The 20,691-nt window shown below is 37.1% G+C and overlaps 1 protein-coding gene across 1 annotated transcript in view; it reads right to left on the bottom strand.

Moving 5' to 3' along the window:
• Positions 1-8,880: 8,880 nt before the first annotated feature.
• Positions 8,881-20,691, bottom strand: part of SPATA17 (spermatogenesis associated 17) — a 94,543-nt gene continuing 82,732 nt past the window's right edge. The window contains exon 10 of the mRNA XM_076335567.1: positions 8,881-8,961. Within this exon, the coding sequence (XP_076191682.1) occupies positions 8,881-8,961 (81 nt within the window). The remainder of the gene's footprint in view (positions 8,962-20,691) is intronic.

Genomic DNA, 20,691 nt, shown 5'->3' with positions numbered 1-20,691 from the left:
TTATCGAAGAAGAGCCAGACAAGTGGAAGAATATAGAATCATAGAATCATAGAATCATTTAGGTTAGAAAAGACCTTTAAGATCATCGAGTCCAACCATTAAATATGATAGAAGACAGAAATAGAGACACCCGAAAGAGCCAGATTTTACACACTTCACAGCTGGGGATCCCAGAAGATAATATTGTGGGAGAGATCTGCAAAAACTCTAATACTCTGTGAACTCAAATAAATTGTTAGTGTACAAACCCTCACACGTGCCTGCCCTTACTCATAGCTTCTAAAAACCTCCCACAAAAAGGCTATGTTTACACAATATGTGCCTTGTTGTCTCCTTCAGGGCAAATGAGTACACCTGCCAGAAACCCTTCCAGCCAGTGGAGATCCTCTCCCAGTCCAGATGCGGTGATCTACCAGGTTGCTACTGAGCAGCAAATCATCTACCACATGCTATGCCTAACAAAGCTATGAATTTCTAAGTGGATGCATGTGGAACTATTGCGGCACTGTGAAGTTCCCAGTTGGCCATTTTTTTTTTTTTTTCTTTTTTATCATGAGAGAGAAGTAAATGGGTTAAATATTGATGCAGCAAAAGCACCTTGTCCTTTTAGCTACGATTATACTGGAGGAGGAATCACACAGTCTTCTCTGTAAAAACATAATACTAAAAAAGGAGACCTGCACTTGGAAGTCCTTCAAGCATCTTAAAGATTGTTATTACACTTGTTATAACATAAGTGATTTCATCTTAATGCATAGTAGTTGTGAAGAATTAAATAAGCAGATGGATATATTTTACAAGAAACGAAATATGCCATCACTGTTTTCACATTACTAGAATATGCTGGTGGCTACACGGAAAGAAAAACTTCAGAGGAACAGGAGCAAATATTCTTGTTTTTTAACAAGAAACATAACCTGTTATTGTAAATGGTCAGATCTCACCATTTGATTATGCATTTGTAAAGTATAAAAAGTCATCAAAAACCTTTCCTGATTCTTGGTGTTCAGCAACAGCTGTGAGATATATGACCAGGAATAGAAATGAATGAGAGCTAAATCATGTGTTAATCATTTCCAGAACTAGGTCAAACATAAGCTCTCTCTTGATGCTTACAGACACAGCTGTCTGTCACGGTCATCCTCTTCAACTGTCATTAGACTACAAGTGATGAACTAACAAGTTGCAGGAGCTGTGGTACCAAGCATCGATGTGGGAAGCGGGCTCAGTCAGAATTCCTGCCTTCTCAGGGGCAACAGTGAATTTCCAGTTCATTCCTTACCGCAGAGATGCGGCTTTGAGTCACCGCACTGTGGATTAAGAGCAATGGCTCTCACCGGCTTGCGTAAAGCAGGGAGTGACTCACGCCCTTGCCTGGCACAGCTCTTTCTCTTTCTTTTTCCTGTTTGAAGCCTGGATAAAATGTTCCCACTACTTGCAATATATGTCACTGGCTAGATTTCATAGGGAAGATTGTTTCTGTGGTTCTTCCAGTCACTACTTTCTTTGTTTGTTTGCCCTGGTCCTTAAACTTGTCAGACTGTCTTTTCCCTTTTTAATTAATTTCTTTTTCCTTTAGATATGTGCAGCAGTAGCAGGACAGAAGGGTCTCTGTTCTGAATAGGGCACACGAACTCTCTTGTGAAACCATAACAATGTCTATCCTCACAACAGACCCCCCCCCAAAAATGTGATGGGCAGAGAGCTGGGCAAGTTTTTAGATACGTGGAGTCTAGTGCTCTCCTGTATCTAGTTTAACACTGGAACAACTAAGTACTTCAGTGGAGTTGTAACTGATCGTATTGATTGTATATGACTTTGGAAACAGAGCCTAGCAATATGGATAGTTTAAATAATCATCTGGACTAAGGAGGACTTAAGGATGAAATTTAAGTTTTAGAAAATATAGCTATAAATTGATATATTCTGAATGAGATTAAGATAAAAGCTGGTCAGTCAGACCAACAGTTGCAAAATGTTCATGTTTATGGCACTGTCATATGTGTGTTCAGGGGGCTGGGAAGAAATCAGAAAGGCCTTTTTGTTCCGAAGAAATGTTCAGGTGTTGTTTAAAAGCCACACTGACTGCTTCAGAATACTCCATTTGCTCTGTTGTCTAGAGGAAAAGATTGAATGCAAAATTCTTGCCTCATCTGCAGATGGCAACATTTTGTGGTGGAGGAAGTACAGGATCTTAAGAGGGAAAGAAATATTACAGACACAAATTTCTTAAAGATTTGAGCTTTTTACTCCCAATTGGTCTTTAACTAGTTTCTGTCAAGGTTTTTTTACGCCATTATTAGCATAAACTAGAGGTATCCTATGTCACAGGGGAAATGGAACAAGTGGGAGGAAAAAAGCAAAGATCAAGCAGAGAAACAAAACCCAGAGGGTGAATGATTCCTAGCAGGTACGCAGGAATCTCACCTATCTGGCACACACCTTTGGAAAATAGGAAAAATGAAGCCAGCAAATGTCTTCTCTGAAGTAACCAGGGACCCCTGTCAGAGGCTGTTTGGTCAGTGTCTGAAACACAGTTGACTACACATTCTTACTCAAAGCTACTAGGCATGTGTGAGATGATTATTGCTTCAAAAACATAAAGCATGGGCAGTCTGTTTCATATTGTTTACATACTATGCATATTTTCTCCTTTTAGCAGTGATTCACTGGCCCAGATTTTGGTCAAAATACCAGTGAGAAAAAAAAAAGAATAATCCTACTCAAGGGAGGGAAGTTACATTAAGGGCACATTAAAAGAAAGTTTAGCACCTATCTTGCTTATGTATGAGTGAGCACAGATTTACAGTTCTACTCCTTTCTTTCTTTCTTTCTTTCTACATGTCTCTCACCACCGAGTAGCTCAGGCTTCTATAAAGCTGAAGAAGAGACGATAAACTGGAAGAACAGTTTTCAGTAAAAAATGATATGGTGGAATCAAATGAAGCAGGTGGACAAGGAATCACCACAGTACCATGCTACAAACTTAAAAAGAAAAAGCGAAAAGGTAACTAAACCTGGCCCCACCTTCTTCTCATAACAGTACACAAGAAGCATGTCCTTCTAATTTATAAGCGCTGTCCCTCTTCAAAAACATTGTGAGGTGAGCATGCACAGACTGCAATTGTAAAAGTGCCCCTTATTTGTACCGTGAACAGAGATACAGAATGTAGAAGGCTGGGGTTTGACATTGTTGAATATCTTAACCCAAAACAAAAACAACCTTAACATTCATTAGACAGCATAAAGTAATTAAGAGTAAGGAAGAGAGTGCAGTTTGGAATAAGTCTAATCTAGTTTATAAGTGTTATTAGCTGTTATAATAGTCTAAACTTGCATTTGAGGATGTGATCGTGTCACACATACAATAGCACCAGTGAATGAATTTTTTTTTTAACTAAATGTTCTATCCGTGGAGTCTCAATGTTTTTTCTTGAAGTGCCTGAGTGATTTATCTCAACAGATTTCTGCACTTAGGAATTTCTTAACCAAAAGATTCTCAAAGGAAGCAGTTTAATGCAAATTCTCAATATGTCACATTTTGGCAGTGATTGCTTAATGCAGCAGTGCACTAATGAATTGCTCCACTGCATCCTCTGATCATGAATATGAATCGGAGTACTATAAACTGAACTCAATGTACTGATAAGTGACTGTATCTGATTGTGCCAGCAGCCAGATGATTTTCTCATTAATGAGCTGAACTATTAAAAGATGGAAGAATACGAAGCCAAGCCAGCTTTGCATTGTCTGAGCTTCTCTGCTGACATTTTTCCAGGCCTACCAGAAACCTTTGTCAACTAGTAAGAGAAAATTCACCAAAAAAAAAGTGTTTTACGAATGCAGTTAAGACAAGTAAAAGCTTCAAGGCTCAAATTCTGTTTCTGATTACATGGATGTGACTGCTTTGTGGTTGCAGTGTTTCTGTTTTAATATGGGGTAATCCAGATTTTAAAATTAAGGAATTACACACGTCCTCTGCTTTTCAGTCTCTGCTACTCTGAGTGTAGGAGCCCACGGCTGCCAGTAAAAGACAGAGCTCCTCATGCTTCTAACAAACTCTACTAAGCAGAACTTCTAAATTCATTAGATTGAGGACCCCAGATTTATGAAAGGCATGTTGCAAACACATCCTTTGGAATAACAGTAAACTGTTGGAAATATTTTTTAATTTTGATGCTTTCAGAGTCTTATTCAATGTCAAGCATTGGTATGTCACACTCCATTATTGTTTACAAGCATCACCATTTTGCTCTGCAGTTTAAATATGGCCACACCTCAGCTGGAGGCAACTTCAGTACAAGTCCAGAATGAGGCATCTAGATCAGTCGCAGAGCCCCTAATGGTTCTAGACCTCTACTCCTGTAGAAATGTGAAATGTGGCTTATTTAAAGAAAAAAAAAAAAAGAAAGGAAAAAAAAGCTGTTGCTTGAAAGCTACAGCATCACCCTGGGACCAGAAAAGCGTAAATCTGTGGTCAACACTATTATAGCAGTTCTGCCTCTAGAGGGCATTACAAGCTAAATGTTTTCCCTGACAAGGGTTGAGAACATCTTGGCTCAGCCCAGAAGACAGTTCTTAAATTACCTAAATTAAGAGGTTTTCTGTGTTTACAACATCAGCTATGTAGGAGTCGAACAAAATTATTGGGCAGCAACACTAAGAGATCCTTAATCCACTGAATAACAGCAGATAGTTTGGGTAAGAAAAGATGTTACCAGATGTTTTCTAATAGCCCTGAAACTTCTCATGATGTGAGATGTTGTGAGCAACTTTTAGCACATTGCTGTTCCATTTTAATGACTTTGCCTGCATCCTTTTTATGAGTGCTGTGATCCCCAGTGGTGGTTAAACCCGAAGATCATTGGTCATTAGCATAGAGGCTTTGAATCCTTAGCACCTGGCATGTAGGCCAGTGTATCTGATATAAAAATAAATAACATTATTATTTGACTCTCTCACAAGACCCACAATCTATACAAATTGCTCAGACATCAGTGGACATCAGAGTATCAAGTTCCAGGCTTTTTATGCATTAGACCAAGATACCTAAGTGACATATCAGAGATATTCTCTTAGTGAGCTGGTATGACAGGTTCTTCCCAGTAACTGCTGCTTCCTAAAGGTATGTGATAAGTCTCTTCAGCCACGCAGTATGGGAAAAGCCCAACAGTATTTTTTTTCCTCTGTACACATGGACTAAATCAGTCCAAATCACAAAAACATATTTGTGTTTCTGTGGCTGAAAAGCAAGGATCGTGCATGTCTCGCTGCACGCTGAAGGCCATATTTTGTTATTGCAGAAAACAGTAACCAGGTCGCTTTGGTATAGTTTGGCTATATACGTTTGACTCTTCACATTTGTTCAACTACAATTGCCTGAAATACATTTAATGGGGCGATTAGAGTAATTACGCTTCTTTTTCTGAAGACTGATATACAGCTTCTCATATTCGTCCAGTTCTCTGGTATCACAGTGATTCTTTTCAACTTTTAGATACTGCTGTGAGTAGTTTCCTAAATGTCATAGCCAACTACATTTCCAAGAGGCTACATATCTTCCAGGCTCATCAAGGTCCATGACTCCATTTCAAATTGTCAGAGCGTTCCTTTCCTGGTGCCTCTACCTATACCCATTCTGTGTTTTTAAGATTTTGTACTGTGAGAATAGGTTGTAACATCCCCTGTAATCCGGAAAAATCCTCTCTAAAGTACACACCATTCAGTATTGGAATGTTACAAAACAACAGTTTTATTAATAGGGAAACCTACAGCAAATAAAATATTAAAAATACATTACTGAAGTATATTACAAAAAGTAATTTGATAATTAAAAGTGATATGGTAAACTATATCAATAAGAAAGATAAACAGGAGTAACGTAAAATCACACAATCACTTAGTGTTTATATTGATAGACCGGTTACATAATGACATTATCAAAAGTCTTACTGTCTTCTTCGCTATATTATTGCAGTGAATAAAAATATCAAAATGTTAGCTTTAACTGGCTTTAGATAAAAACTGTAAGTTTGCTACATGAAAACATTTTGATTTAAACAAGAGAGCAAACCAAAACTTTCTTTGCCAGACGGACACATTCACTTGCTTGCCACAGAGGGTTTCCAAACAGAAGTGGTAGTCTATCCCCACAGTCACGGAAATTAGGTCCAACCCAGGGCTCAAATTTATCTTTTATCTCCTTTCCTATATACTGCAGAGTTCCTAGCATTCAATTCCACATTATTTTTTGAATTGGTCAGGATGTCCAATTCCTCTACATAATAAAAACCTACCCATGTCCCCTGCGCTATATTATGTATTCTGAGCTTCTTTTGTAATCAAGGGAGGGCAACATGCTGAAGGTATCCCAAGACTGGGTTCTTAAGTTATTACTAACTGTTCTTTTTAATATTGGGAGTTTTCTCTATCAATCAGCCTCATCCATATGTAGAAAAAAGGTAGGTTCTCTAGCCCACGCTCGCAAAGGTTCCTGGACTGTGCAGCATCTGGATGCGACTTAAAACTAAAAGAAAAAGTCAAGATCCAACTAAAGTTTCATCGATATGCTTTTATATTTAAAAATATCTTCAAGCTAATCCTCTGTTAACTCTCTGCATATGTTTATGTGCAGTTTAAGAGAGTAATAAAAATAATAAAAAGTCGCTACGTAATGGAAGAATTGGTAGAGGTCCCACTAGAATAATTATCAATGGTTTGTATAAATGTACTGAATAAGTGCTGAATGTACTTAATGAGAAATGAAAGGATTCCGGGGTTATAGTGTGGCCACGCAAAATAGTATGGAAGTTATACGCTGACAAATGACATAAATTCTATGTGAACTCCAGTTAAAGAAAAGTATTGGATTCCTTATGAAATATAATTGGCAAAAGAACCCCAAAACCCAAACCCGGCATGTAATATGGTTGCTACTCGATTAATTTTGTGGATGTTTATTTATCTAACAAAATGATCAGACCTGTTGTTGTGTGAGAAGGTTTCTGGGAAGTAGCTAGCTGCTTAGAAATGAAAAAGGGTTTTGTTTTCTTAAGAGGAGGAAAAGTGTGTATGTATCAAACAATTAAAATTAGAAGCATTGGTTTTAACCTCCGTCTGTGCTCCAGACCCTTAGCTATGAGCACTACCACCAGTGCCGTGCCAGTCTGCATGGTAGGCTTTGTTTTGTCCAGGGGTCAGAGATACTGAAAGGAAGAAAGAGAAAGAAAGATTAATCTGATAAAGGCATTGCCATTTCTAATCGGACTGATGGGAAACTGTGGTATGAAGTTAAAGAGGCAACACAGGGTGAATTACTGTGATGAACTACCTTAAAGCTGAAGCAATCAAATAGATAGCTCTCACATATAAAAATTACTGTGGCATCTTTATTCATCAACAGTTTTGCACAAGCGTCTCATGTTCAATCCCTTCCACGAACAGCTAAAGCACTCTGATACATTTGATCAGATTAACTCTTATCGGGGAGACTCAGCCACTGAGGTGGCTGCTTCTCACTTCCCAGAGTTAATTTCTCATTGCTGTGCAGAAGAATAAACTTTTCAAAGCTTGAAAATGACAAACGCCAAAAAGTAACAACACTACAGCCCGGTGCCTGCATTCATAACCTACTGTAATGGAATTGAAAGTGCTTTTATTCTTGTGTGTGATAGCAGTAAAACTTTTTCACGTAGGCTGACAGCTGAAAACCTGCGGAATTGAAATTTGTGACTCCTAGTTCGGAAAGTATTCATACAAACAGACATCTGATGGAGGTTTTCTGCACATTTGTAGAGGGCAAAAGGATCACATAACAAAATTCAGTAATAAAAAGCCTACCATTGAGTAACTGACTCGAATATTATAAACAGATGTATTTGATTCGAATATAGTCAAATGATATGAAAAGCAAACATGGTATCCTAGAGAATTCAGCATAAAACTCCTGTAAAAATTCACTCACATAATTTTAAGAATTAGCTTATGATTTGCTCTTAAGAAATGCTGAAGTCTTCCCATGACGCCGAATTCTTTGAGTCTTTTGAAGTTAATGGGCTCTGAAGATACTCCATATTTTGCAGGATTGCATGCAAGTGAACACAGCAAACGAATATCCGTTTTGTGTGATCAAATGTGTTCTTCTTTGCCAAGCGTTACCTGATTATGTTCCCACGTATCCGCCTGCTTAACACGGGACAAGGAGTAAATACACAGCTATTGATAAAGAAAGTTAAGAGGATATAGAAAAAATGATCTAATAATAAGGTGTATATGTTGTTAGAACTCCATTTTTTCAACACTGATGTTATATCACCCACAGAAGAGCTAAAAGGATTTAAAATAGTATCTTCCATGTAAATAGCCTATCCTGTCCTTCTGAAGAGATGGATCAGTATCCAAAAAGGATGTACACTAACACTGAAAATGATGAACAACAATGATGAACCAGATACATTTATAGTTGTGAGAAAAAAACAGATGTAACTTTTAAACTTTTTCTCTTTTTTTAGTCTTAAACTCAGTTACAAATCTGTAATAAATACAATATGCTTCCAAGTCCTTTACTCGATTACTCTGGTTTTGTATCCTAAAGGATTTACACTGAATAAAATACAGCATTTTCAGAAATCATTTTCCTAAGATAATACTTTTTTATTTTGGCAAAACCAAAAAAAAAAAAGAAATTATTTTGATTAATGTTGGAAGCTGTATTTCTTAAAGATCGAACAAAATCAATTAGCACTACTTTGGACATAGTATACGTCACTTTACAGAAAGAGTACTTTATGGGACATTCAGTCAACAGACTGCTGCGCATTTGCTGAAATACATTTATTGATTACTTATCAGGTGTCTTATATTGTGTAGTTTACGGGACGATTATACTATTTGTCCAGTTCTGGAGTAAGTTTTTCCAAACTTTTCGAAGAGAACAATCGATGGTGACACTGTTTGAAAGTCCTAAAGAAATAAGAGAGACAAAAAAAGTGTTCAGTTTGGCTTTCATGGTTTTACCTTTTTGATTTTTTAAGGTATTTTAGAGCTCTAAATATTGTCTTCTAGGTAAACTTCATTATACGAGTTAGAATGTAAACTATGCAAAATAATGTATATGAAACATACATTATTATATGTACAATTCTTTGAAGAAGAGCACAAGAACTGAATGATTTAATTGCAAGAAAATATATATTTCAATCTCTAAGTAACTATAAGCACTGCAAAAATTTCCTGCTCCAAAAACTAGATTTTATAGTCTTTTGCAAACTATGGTATACAAAATTATATTCTCCTCCCTCGCAACCAGGTAAGTTAAAGACGGCAAGATATCCTTGCAATATTTTAAATTTTCTACCTTGTTTAACATTAAAACATGGATTTTAAACCAGCTGCATGAGAAATGGTAAAAAAAAGGAATATATATTAAATAAGTAATAATGGCAACAAATTGATTGGGAGTTCTGGTAGAAAAAATACAAGCAGGGTGATTCCCGAACACGTTTTTTCCAGGAAGAGTTCTTGGTTATTACACTCAATTTTTTAAAACGCAAATGCTTACAAATCTAAATTGAATAAGAGAAATGCAAGTGAACCTGTGCCTTAAGAGTACAATGTTAATACAGCCAACAGACAAGACAGTAAAATAAGCTAAGTACTGTAAACAGTATTTTGATTTAGCTACTTACTAACAAAGGCTCGTGGTAAATGATTAGCAAGTCCGTGGTGTTTAAGATCAAGGTTTTAAAGCATTCTTAATAAAATTATTTTCTTTGACCCTGAAATACTGGGAATAGTATCAGCAATACAAAATATTTGCTTTGCATTAAAATTGTTTTCCCTTTCTGAAAGTAACATGCCAGAGATGAATTATCAGCTTTCCAGGATCTGATTATTAATTTTTAAGGAAGGAGTTGGTCTGAACACTTTCTACTGTTTTCTGTTGTCAACATGACACTCTGTGAAAGTGCATGGAAATGCAATGTCTTCATGAAATGTCTGAGGCCATGAGTGAATGAAAGCTGAAATTTTTACCTTTTCAACACATTTCACAATTTGAAACGTTTGGTTTTCTCTCAAAAACAGAATGAAAACTTATTTTCCTGAAAAATGACATGAAGCAGAATTATCACTCCCTGGATAATTTAGATTTAGCTACTTCACAGACCACAGTTTAGCTGAATCTCCATAAACAGACAGAGCAACTACGACTTCTGGTAAGCTTCATGCAAACACCGACGTGGCTCACCCTGAGTTTCATCTGCACTGCGTATTGCTCAACTGTGACCATATCATTTCTTACATCTCATACTTAAAGTTATTTGGTATGATACCTCCAACATTCTGGTGCATAAACCTTAAAGTAGCAAGGTAGACATATACATTGAAAATGAAATACTCCCTGTGTTGTGTGAAAGTGAGTACTGCCCCATTCTTAACTGTTCACAAGATTTATTTTTTAATGTTTCTCTATGCCTTGTACCGCCCAATTTCTTACCCAACAGAAACAGCCTATTTGCATATTTTCATATTATACTTTAAGAATGGAAAAGTATTTTAATTTTCATTGTGTGTTTGGCATCACCAGCACCTTCTTACTGCAGGAAAAGTTGTCCATATAATTATTATAATAAATATTATTATAACTCCAGCATAACTGCAAATAGTTTCCTTCTAAAGCGAAGCTAGTTATATTTAATTCAGTAAATTCACCAGGCTAATATTGGTCATGGGAATGGAAAAAAACCAGCTCTAGTTGCCAAGAAAGCAAACGGATAATGCAGCTATAATTTAGGATTAAGCAGTAATTCAGAGCAGAATGCAGTATCCTTTATTTGAAAATAGGAAGTATATTTTTAATTTACATGCAGGACAGCTAGGTACAGTTTAACAAAAAAAAAAAAGCAGTGAACTTGGGGTGAGACGGGGAAACCAGTAATAGGTGTACACCCCCCACATCAGGATAAAATCAGGAACGGTAAGTCTGAGCATTGAAGAAGTCTTCATTTGCTGGAGCAGACGGCTTTTGCTATTAGGATGCCTGGCCAAACAAAAACAATTGGCTGCCAAAATTAGCTCCTTGGGACGATTTAGGAGCCTTTGAAGTGAACAGTTTTTTGAGCTGGAACTAAGCCCAGGTCCAGCTTCAAACTCAAATCAAAATGACAAAGAGGAAATTTTCTGTGCCACACGCCCCCTCAGTGTAAGATTACTTTGGGTTGGCAGCTGTACTGTTTATCTTGTTATTTAAAGCTATTTCACTAGATACTCACAACTGAGCATTTAAACAACTGGCTCCGATTATGACGACAGCAGTTATGTTTGACCACATTTAGGAAACATCACACAATCTAACGGAGAAATAAAAGTGTTGCTGGCTTTACAGTTAGACTAATTAAAGAAGTTTAGAATGTATACTAGATAAATGTTGCACAGTATGCATATAAAATATAAATATCTGTTTAGGAAAAGAACCCCAGCCATTTCTGTATTTGAAGATATAGATTTTAATCAGGTTTCAACAGTGTGAGAAAGTGAGGCCTGAAAATACCGCTTGGCCTTGCAAGGTCTACCTCACAGTGCTGAAGAGAGTCTATCCCACTGTATCACTGTAGCAGCATAAAGGGAAAGGAATTGGAAGCCATGTTCTCACGTCTGTCTAATTTGATGGTGAAACATAGGTTCAAATCGTGCAGTGAAGCACTGCAATGCACTGCTGGTTGATTCTGGTAGACTGCCAGGATCATCTTGAATTTAAGCATAGAAGTTACAAAGTTATGTAGATAATCCTTTTGAAGCTGCAAGAACAAAAGCTGTGAGTGGAGAAAAACAGGCGTCTTCAAAATTATTTTCACCGCCAGTCCCTAATTGTTGGTTGTTGGAATGAATTAGCTTACAAATATGAATTCCCACATATTGGTGAGATTGACCCTACAGTTTTGCAGTCTCAGGATCATAGGAGCGTGGAGCTGAGTTTTATGGAATTTTTCCACAATGCATTCTTAAATCAAGTCATATAATTCTCAGCATCAGAGACCTGTAATTCTCAGGCCCGAGACCTATTTTTAAATTCCCAAACAAAGTTAATATAACACTTCCTTTTTAAACTTGTCAAGCTTTGACTCCTTTCACTCTAGTAAATTGTAAGTGACTCAAGTTCAACTGACAGAGCTTAACAAGACCTATGGACCCTTTCAATATATTTGACTACTTGACTGTCATGTGTGCTCATCAGTTCTAAACAATGGAGTCAAAAAAGGTGACATAAAGCTACCAAAGATTTGTCTCAATCAGCACACTCTGATATAATAGATTAGACTTGCCAAATGCTCACATAGTTTATCTCTGGAGTGTTATTAAAGCGAATTCTAAGAGATTTTACATCTGAGTATGCAGACATACATAAATACAGACCATGTACAAATAACAGTGGCAAACCAACGAGACCTCGTAGACCTACATATCAGCTTGAAGGCCTTTGAAAATGCGTTCCCTCATATACTAGTGAAAAATTTGCACTGAGTGTTTCTTTCCAAACAACTTTGAGAGTACTGTACAATTTCCTGTAATATAAAAATGCACTTTGGAATGAGATAGGAATTACAATTAAGTATCTTCTTGGAAATTTAATGAAGTAGAAAGTCAGCTGCTTCAGACCAAAGCAAGAATAGGCAAAAAGCAGTAGCATATCTACTCACAGATTTTAAGGCCAGAAAGTACCACTACGACCATTGATGCTCAGCTCGTGCATACACACTTTGGGTAATTTCCTACAGCAAATCTATCAAGTCCGTAATAATTATGAAGCTGTTAAGCACGTGATAAAGTTGGAACAATAAGTTTACAATAAACTTATGATACCTGATATACAGCTTTGCATAGTCTTTCTCTGTAATGACAAAAATTCATTTTGTTGCATAAATAGAGATTTGGTTGCATAAATGGAGATTAAAGTTGCATTAGGTTGTATGAATGCAGATTTCCTTTATAGGTGAGGAGAAGTAGCATGTGAAGATGTTTCAAAGATAGATTGTATAATGTCTCTAATGAAAAGTATTCTACCTATAGCAGGGATTCAGAGCACCGAGTCCTCGTCTGAGCCAGTCTAACAATACTGAAGACACTGCATAATTGCATGTTGTCAACCATGACACCATGTGCTATGCAAAAGGTAAACCAATCCATGAAAGGTTTGGATGTCAGAAAAACTTTTTTGTAGTGCTGGAATTATATCTGTTGAGAATAATCAATGGCAGAAGGAATAACTGAAAAGTGGGCACAGCTGCTAGAATCCTAATTCTATCTTCATGCTATTGAATAGTAAAAACAGGGAATAAAACTCACTTTTCTTTAGCTTGAAATCAACATCCACAGGTACACGCCAAGACTTTAGAAGATGCGATGGGAAATTCTGCATAAACGTCCATGCAGCAGTTATGCCCTTAGCGTAGGGTAAGCCCGCTGAGCAATCTTGCTTTCCCCACAAGGCTGGGACAGAGCTTATGTGCACACATCATTTGAAAACCAGGCAGTACTGCCAAGTGCCACTCTACAGCCACAGTCCACAACCCCCTCTGTTTAATACTAAGTGGTCATATTTAAGTATTCCCTATGATCCTAATGCTTGTAATAGTAAAATTAGAGTTTTAAATTGAGCTGTCATAGTAAGCCTCCTGACCTATTAATAGTCACGGAGGTCTCTAACAAGGAAGCAAACCAGAAATGGCAAGCTGTTATACAAGTAAAATGTTGATCCAGCTAACTTTTATTCTTAGCAAATTTATCAATACTGGTTAACAATACTTCCAACTAGTACAGGGCCTTCTGACATGACAAAATGAGTGTAACAACCCATTCTGTCAATACAACACAAATGTCATTTCAAGTGCTCAAAACCCACTAAGCTACCCTAAAAAAGATTGATTTATCTGCTCCAGTGTTTCTTTGGGGCAAACTTTTCTCACAACTGAAACCAATTAGTGGGCCTGGCACTTGTAGTGCAGAATGTAGGTCAGCATCAAGTAATAAAAAAGTATTGACTTTTCTCTGTCTGTAAGCAGCATGAAAGGGGTGCCATGGCCTTGTCGTATATGAAAAGAGCTCCATTAATTTCACTTATTTCAACCAGGGCTGTCAAATACTAATGCTTCTATTGCACTTTTCGCACAAAGTACATTGACACCAATCCTGGCCCCAGTGAAACAAGTTTACAATATTTCAGTCGGTGAAAGGGGTACTATAATTTTTAATTCCCTGTTGTACATTTAGTCTCTTTAAGCAGCACCGCTCATAAGACCTATTGAGAGATATGAGCTGGGACATTAATAATGGCTACACACTTCTTCCCATGGGCAACAGAACCTATTTCTTGGGCATAGCTTCAACAGCTAATTAGCCATAAAGTTCAGGACACAGTTGTTTGGCGTGACTCTGTTTTTGTGGCTGGTGGGCACAGACTGCCAATTTTGCTTTCCGCTGTGGAGAAATATCCAAAAACAAGGAATAGGTCTTCTGTGACCTAAGGCTATAAAATTGAAAAGCTAATGTGTTAACCAATTGGGTCAACTAGCCCCTTCAAATAAGAGATAATAACAAAAGCCTGGATCATGCCTTAGGGACTGGATCTCATTGTGTCAGTGCAGAGGTATTGACTTCCAGGGAAAAGCGTGCCTAATCGGAGTTCCCTGCGCTACAGTGGACAAGTGACCGCTGCTGAGATGAAGGGGGGAGAATTACACCTTTCCCTATTCAGCTTGCCAGCGCAATGCAGAGGAGGAGAACTAGGAGCCATCATCTATCTCCTCCTTCGGCTGTCTACTACTGCTACCAATTCTAAACCCTCTAAATTTTGTTCTTTTGGGTAAGTGCAATGAAAAAAACCTGTGCTTCCACGAAGACTTCATGAGCTTCTCCGTATTGTGGATCAACACAGCGGTGGTCAAACTGACCTAAAATGTTATGATCCTGTTTCCCTCTATTCTCTTCCCTCCTAAACTGCCTGCCTTTTTTTTTTTTTTTTTTTTTTTTTTGCAAGTGAAGTTTATGATTCTTCTTGACAAGCTTGAGGGCACCGAGTGTGATGTCTAACTCATTCCCTAATTACCTTCTGCAAATGCAAACATCATCAACAACAATAAAACTCTTTGATTTAAAAAGACTGGGTGACTATGGTAGAAGGCAATTTTCTACTTGCTTTAATGACTTCGTAAGTACAAGCCTTACCCTTTGAATCAACTTGCTATTAGATCTTAAAATAAAATGATATTGTATAGCCACCATAAAAGGCAACTTTATAACCTTCTGTGTTACGCTTACATCAGGCAAGTTTTTTCTACTTGTTAGTTTTAGTCTTTTATTGACATTATGATAATGTGTTGTAAAAAAAAAAACCAGGAAATTATGTTCACAGTAGGAAATCTAACAACACTATTTTAATATCCTGTCTTCCAAACAGAAAGAGAAAACATTAGTTGCTATTTAATTTATATAACACACATTTCATTATTATTACACTTAAATTTTCATGGAGATTTATAACTATCACTGACTCTTACACATTTCATCTTTTGGAATTATAAGTGAGGAAACCAAACAGTGCTTGCTAGAAATTATGAAAGATTTCTAATTACAGTTCCTGAGTTATGTGATAATCACATAGGTTTAGATACTTCCTGCATGATGTGTCCAGTACGAGCAGCACAGCAGTGTGTGCTCCTCTGTGACAGCCTAACGTGGAAATTATAACTCTATTCCTCCCTTTCTCTAATACTCTGAGAAGAAAGTGTTCTGCTGCTAATCTGTGCTCACTGAAGTTTGCTTTCTTAGCTCAGCAGCTAAGCTGTGCTAATTTGTTCTTTGGAGATAACTGGAGATAACTGGCTAACACAAGTCAAGCTCTTGTCCTCATCTGTGCAAGGTAGGAGAGGATGTGTTCTAGCCCGGAAAAGAGCCTATTTCTGCTCCTGCGTGGTTAGAAGCAGTTTGGACAAAGGAACAAAAGCATATCCCACTGTACCCTTCCACAGCTGCACAAATTAAGCTATGACATGACAGAAAATAATGATGCTTTTGAGAATGCAATAGTTTGAGCCATTGTACAAGGAAAGCACAAATATTTCTAAATGAGGAAGATATTTTGCAATAGCTGTGTTCGTTAAGGATTACAAATGTGTCAACCCTTACAGTGCTTTCTCACAAGTAAAGGCAAATTATCTCTTGGCTTTGATGGAAGTTTTGTGCAAGGAAGGACAAAGGAAAATAGGGGAAGGATTTGGTCCAGTGAATTACTTTTTCTCGTAAGTATTGCCTCTCTAAAATTAACCTGGGATCTGAAACTAGCCGGTCCTTGTTGTCATGTGTAATATAACCAGCAATGAAGATTTGTGGTCCAAATTTGCATTTGTTACATTTACTTAGTACCCTGCAGTCATTGTGGTTGCCCAAGGGGAAGGAAGGGTGGAATTCCCAGCTGTACCCTCTAAGTTCATTTATTCCATTTATTGATGATCTGCAAGCCAGACGCTGTCTGGTCCTTCCTCCCAAACATGTACTAGCTTTGCAGTGCTTTAAAAAGAAATATATTATCCTTCATAAATAACTGTTCAGATAATGAATTTATTTATGTGTATAAAGCTAATCTACTGAAGAAGAATAAATCACTTTTATGTAGAAACTTTTCAAGTACTTTTAAACATATTCAGAGCCAGTATCAATATTAAAAGTATAGTTTGCCACACAGAAAGTTACACTGCATGCGGTACCATACTTTAGTCAATGTTATGAAACAACATCACCCAGATTCTGTTCGGAATGTCTGTATTTGGACCAAAATTGCCAAAGATAATATTCTATTTTTTCAACTGCCGTAGCCTTTTTTTACAAGTAAATTAAATTAAGAAACCAATGTGAATTTCTCCGCAAGCTATTTCATACTTGGATACCCTTGAACTTTACTGAATCTGGGCTAAAAAACAAATGTGCAGTTGAAATAGTTCAGTAGGTATTCAGAATCCCAAGAGGTGTTTATTTGCTATTGTCATGCAAATGTCTATTTCTTGCAGGGTATTTTAACAAAATATTGTTGAAGAGGGGAGTAGATGTTCATCTTAATTTATTTAAGTTATATAAATAACATTGTCAAGTATGAAAACACACTGATGAGTAATACAGAACCCTTTTATGAAGTTATTAAATCTGAGGTGGAACTATACCTAACCCTACATTCCTGTGTACAGAAAAATAGAGTCTTAAAAGCATCTGATGAAAAAGTAAAGGACATATTTTTATCATAGTGCTTGTATTTTTAAACCAACTCCTTGTCCTGTCCATCACACACACTTTTCTAGCAACAGGACTTGTATTAGAAAATAATGCACTTAGGGATAAGTATCCTGACTTATGCCATTTATAAGCTGCCCCTTTCATTGTCTAATCTGTTCAACCACAACATTCTCTTTCCAGCTGAAAATAAGCCAATGCCAAGTGTTGACTGCCAAGACAAACTCAGAACCACTTTTAACCTGCTGGACTAAAGCCAGAAAATGTTTAACCTGCCAAGATCAAGTTGCAGCTATCTCTAACTTGCCAAAATCATGCCACGAAGAGTTAAGGAGGAAAAATTCTGAGTTGAAATCCTCAAGTGAAAATATTTTTTATCTTATCAGGTTAAGTTGTATCTGTTTGAAAAAAGTTGTAAACATTTAGAATCAATAAAAAAAAGCCCGTTGATTGTGCTGTATTTGGCATATGCAGCAAAACCAGTACTCCAGTTAGATTTCATCTGGTTTGACATTGTTCTGGATGATGCTTTCAAACCTGATTGCATTCTGTGATGAAATGACTAGATATGCAGATCAAAGGAGAACAGTGGATGCTGTCTAGCTGAGCTTTAGCAAGGCTTTCAACACAATCTCCCAGAGAATCCTTTAAACCAAGTTGGTAAATTATAGTCTAGATGTGCAGACTAATAGATGTAATAACTGTGTGGAGTATCAGATTCAAAGGGTAGCAATGAATGGTTTGTACTCTAACTGGAACCTGGGTACAAATGTATTTCCTCAGGTGCTATCTTGGGACCTATCTTGTTTAATATCTTCATCGGTGACCTGGAGGTGGAGATGGAATGCACCCTCATCAAGTTCATGGACAACACCAAACTAATGGGTGCCATCGATACACTTGAGGGCTATCATTCAAAGTGATGTAGACAGGCTACAGGAATGGCCTGACAGAACCTCACAAAACACAGTACGGACAAATGCACCTGGCACAGACTAACCCCAGGAACAAAGCAGGCTGGAGGCTGACAGGCTGGGTAGCAGCTCTGCAAAAGAGGACCTGGGGCTCCTGGTGCGCAACAAGCTAAACATGAGTCAGCAATGTGCCCTAGCAATGATGAAAGCTAAAGAGAAAAACAGCTTTCCTGTTTTGTAAATATAAGCTACCTTCAGAAGAGATTGAAATGATCAAACAGGAAAAGGCCTTTCTCATTTTGCAGGCAGCTTACTTTGGAGATCAGCTAACACTAGAAAAACTACTCATCTCCTATCCAGTGTTCACAAATGTTCTCACTAATCGATAAAACTGGAACAATAGCTCTGAGGCTAACACTTATTGTTATTTTTTCTGTCTGTATTTATTCATATACGATAACATATCTTCTTTGTGTGTCATGTTTTTCTTCATTTTTCAATGGCACTTTTTCTCTTGTGTGAATCCACCAGTCTGATACAATTCAGGAATAGCATCAGCAGCACTGATAATTCACTCAGGTGCCACAGATTGGTTTTGGCATTGACATGAAGCTAGTTCTGTCAAACCGCTGCTGATTAAGAAACTTCAGGGAGAGGAACAGTTGATATTTATAGCCAAACATTATTCCAGATTCAACAGTGTTTGGAAAAACGAAATGGATTACATATATTCGCACAAATTGAAAAAATAGATTGTTGAACACTTCAAAAACTAAAATCATGCTGTCTTGGTTCTGATATGAATACATGTTATATATACTAAATGTAACAACTTGTGCAAATATATTCTATGGTAGCAAAAGTTTATTGCATTTTTCAGCTGGATAACTTCCAAACTAAATTCTACACTCTGTTGTCCATGTTGAGGAAAGAATTTAGCCTTAAACTTTAACATCTATGTCTTTAATGTCTATGCAGAACTTTCAATGTATAGCTGAGTACTATGATATCTTATAAATGAACAGGAACTAGGAATTTTTACAATGTTTTATATGCTAATTTATTCATTGACAGTGTAGTAGCAATAGAAGTTATACCGTAAAGTTTCCCATACTTCTCTGAGGACTTTGGATTTGACCTGAAGTGTTGAAATTCTTTAAATAGCAACACATTTTGGTCTTCCTCCTGCCAAAGGCTTGGGCATCTGCAAAAACTACAAATCATGCCAAACCCTTCGAGTGATATATGGAGGACCACAATCCACTAGGAAATAAGCTAAGACCAACTCATTCATTTCATTTAGGTCCTTCAGTGGGATTTGAACCATCCAGCCCACAAACCGTGTCTCATGAGATTGCAGTATACATCCAGCCCACAGTAATAATGATTCATATACATATATGTGTATATGCTTTATTGCTACCTTTAGCTGGATTAAAAGCAATATATCAAATTTTATATTTCTGCTTCTTTTATTAGCTTTCTAGCACTTGATCAGCTGATAGAGGCGATAATGAAATGTTTTTTTATAAACTGGAGTTTGTAAGTCCTATCCTGAGAATGTAATATTTCAAAAAATAGCCTAAGCTTTGGGGAAAAAACCAATTACAGAAACAGCATTAAAAATGCCAAGCACTGGGCAGAAGCAATTCTGGATCAGTTTAAAAAAGTGATTGATGAAACTCTAATCTGAGCTGAAGGAACAGTTTCACGACAAGCTGTGACCATTCCACACACTTCATTAGCTGCCATAATTAGCCTGGTGTTTCAATTTGTTAGAACTGGTGGGGACAATTTTACTCAGAATGCAAACATCAAAAAACAGGGTGCCTCAGACTTCAGAAGAGGCTGATGAGAAGCTTTTCTAGTCTCTGTTAACTAAAAGATTAATTACAGCTGATGGGAGGCTGTACTCTGATTGTCACTCTGTCTATGTGCATTACTTTTAGCATCAGAAGAAAGACATGGTTGACACTACACTGCTCAATCAAGCAGCTTTGCATTAGCGTACAAAGTCTGTCAATATGCAATGTTCTTATTGTTTCTCTTTTTCTTTTTTTTCCCCCCTAAGTTTGAGACTCTCATACCTAACAAGTTATATTTTAGAAGAGCAGGGTATTCAGTTGCTAATGATAAGCACTTACCACTTACGCTGTCATTCCTTCATACAACTACAGGTAAGAGATGCTAACACATCTCAGAGCTACTGTCTGGGAATATTATTAGTTCCTATAATCACAGTCAAAATGTAAATTCCTACTCAAATAGTCTCATTATGGAAAACAAAAACAATACAGTTGTGAAACAGGTACTGTGGGCATCACAGCCTTTACATCCTATCCCCTTTACTTTAGGTGCTATTACCTCCGTACATTAACTCATCAAAGCTTGTAAGGTTATTTAAACGGAAGTGAAGCCTGAATTTGAAGTGCAAAGGTTATTCCTGAATAATTCTGTAATTCTCATTCTAGAATATTAAGAGATGGTAATACACCTACTCATA

Source organism: Aptenodytes patagonicus, chromosome 3 (genome assembly GCF_965638725.1).
Source record: "Aptenodytes patagonicus chromosome 3, bAptPat1.pri.cur, whole genome shotgun sequence".
Classification (NCBI taxonomy): Eukaryota; Metazoa; Chordata; class Aves; order Sphenisciformes; family Spheniscidae; genus Aptenodytes; species Aptenodytes patagonicus.
Note: the sequence above shows the minus strand (reverse complement) of the source record. Positions and strands in the feature narration are given on the sequence as shown.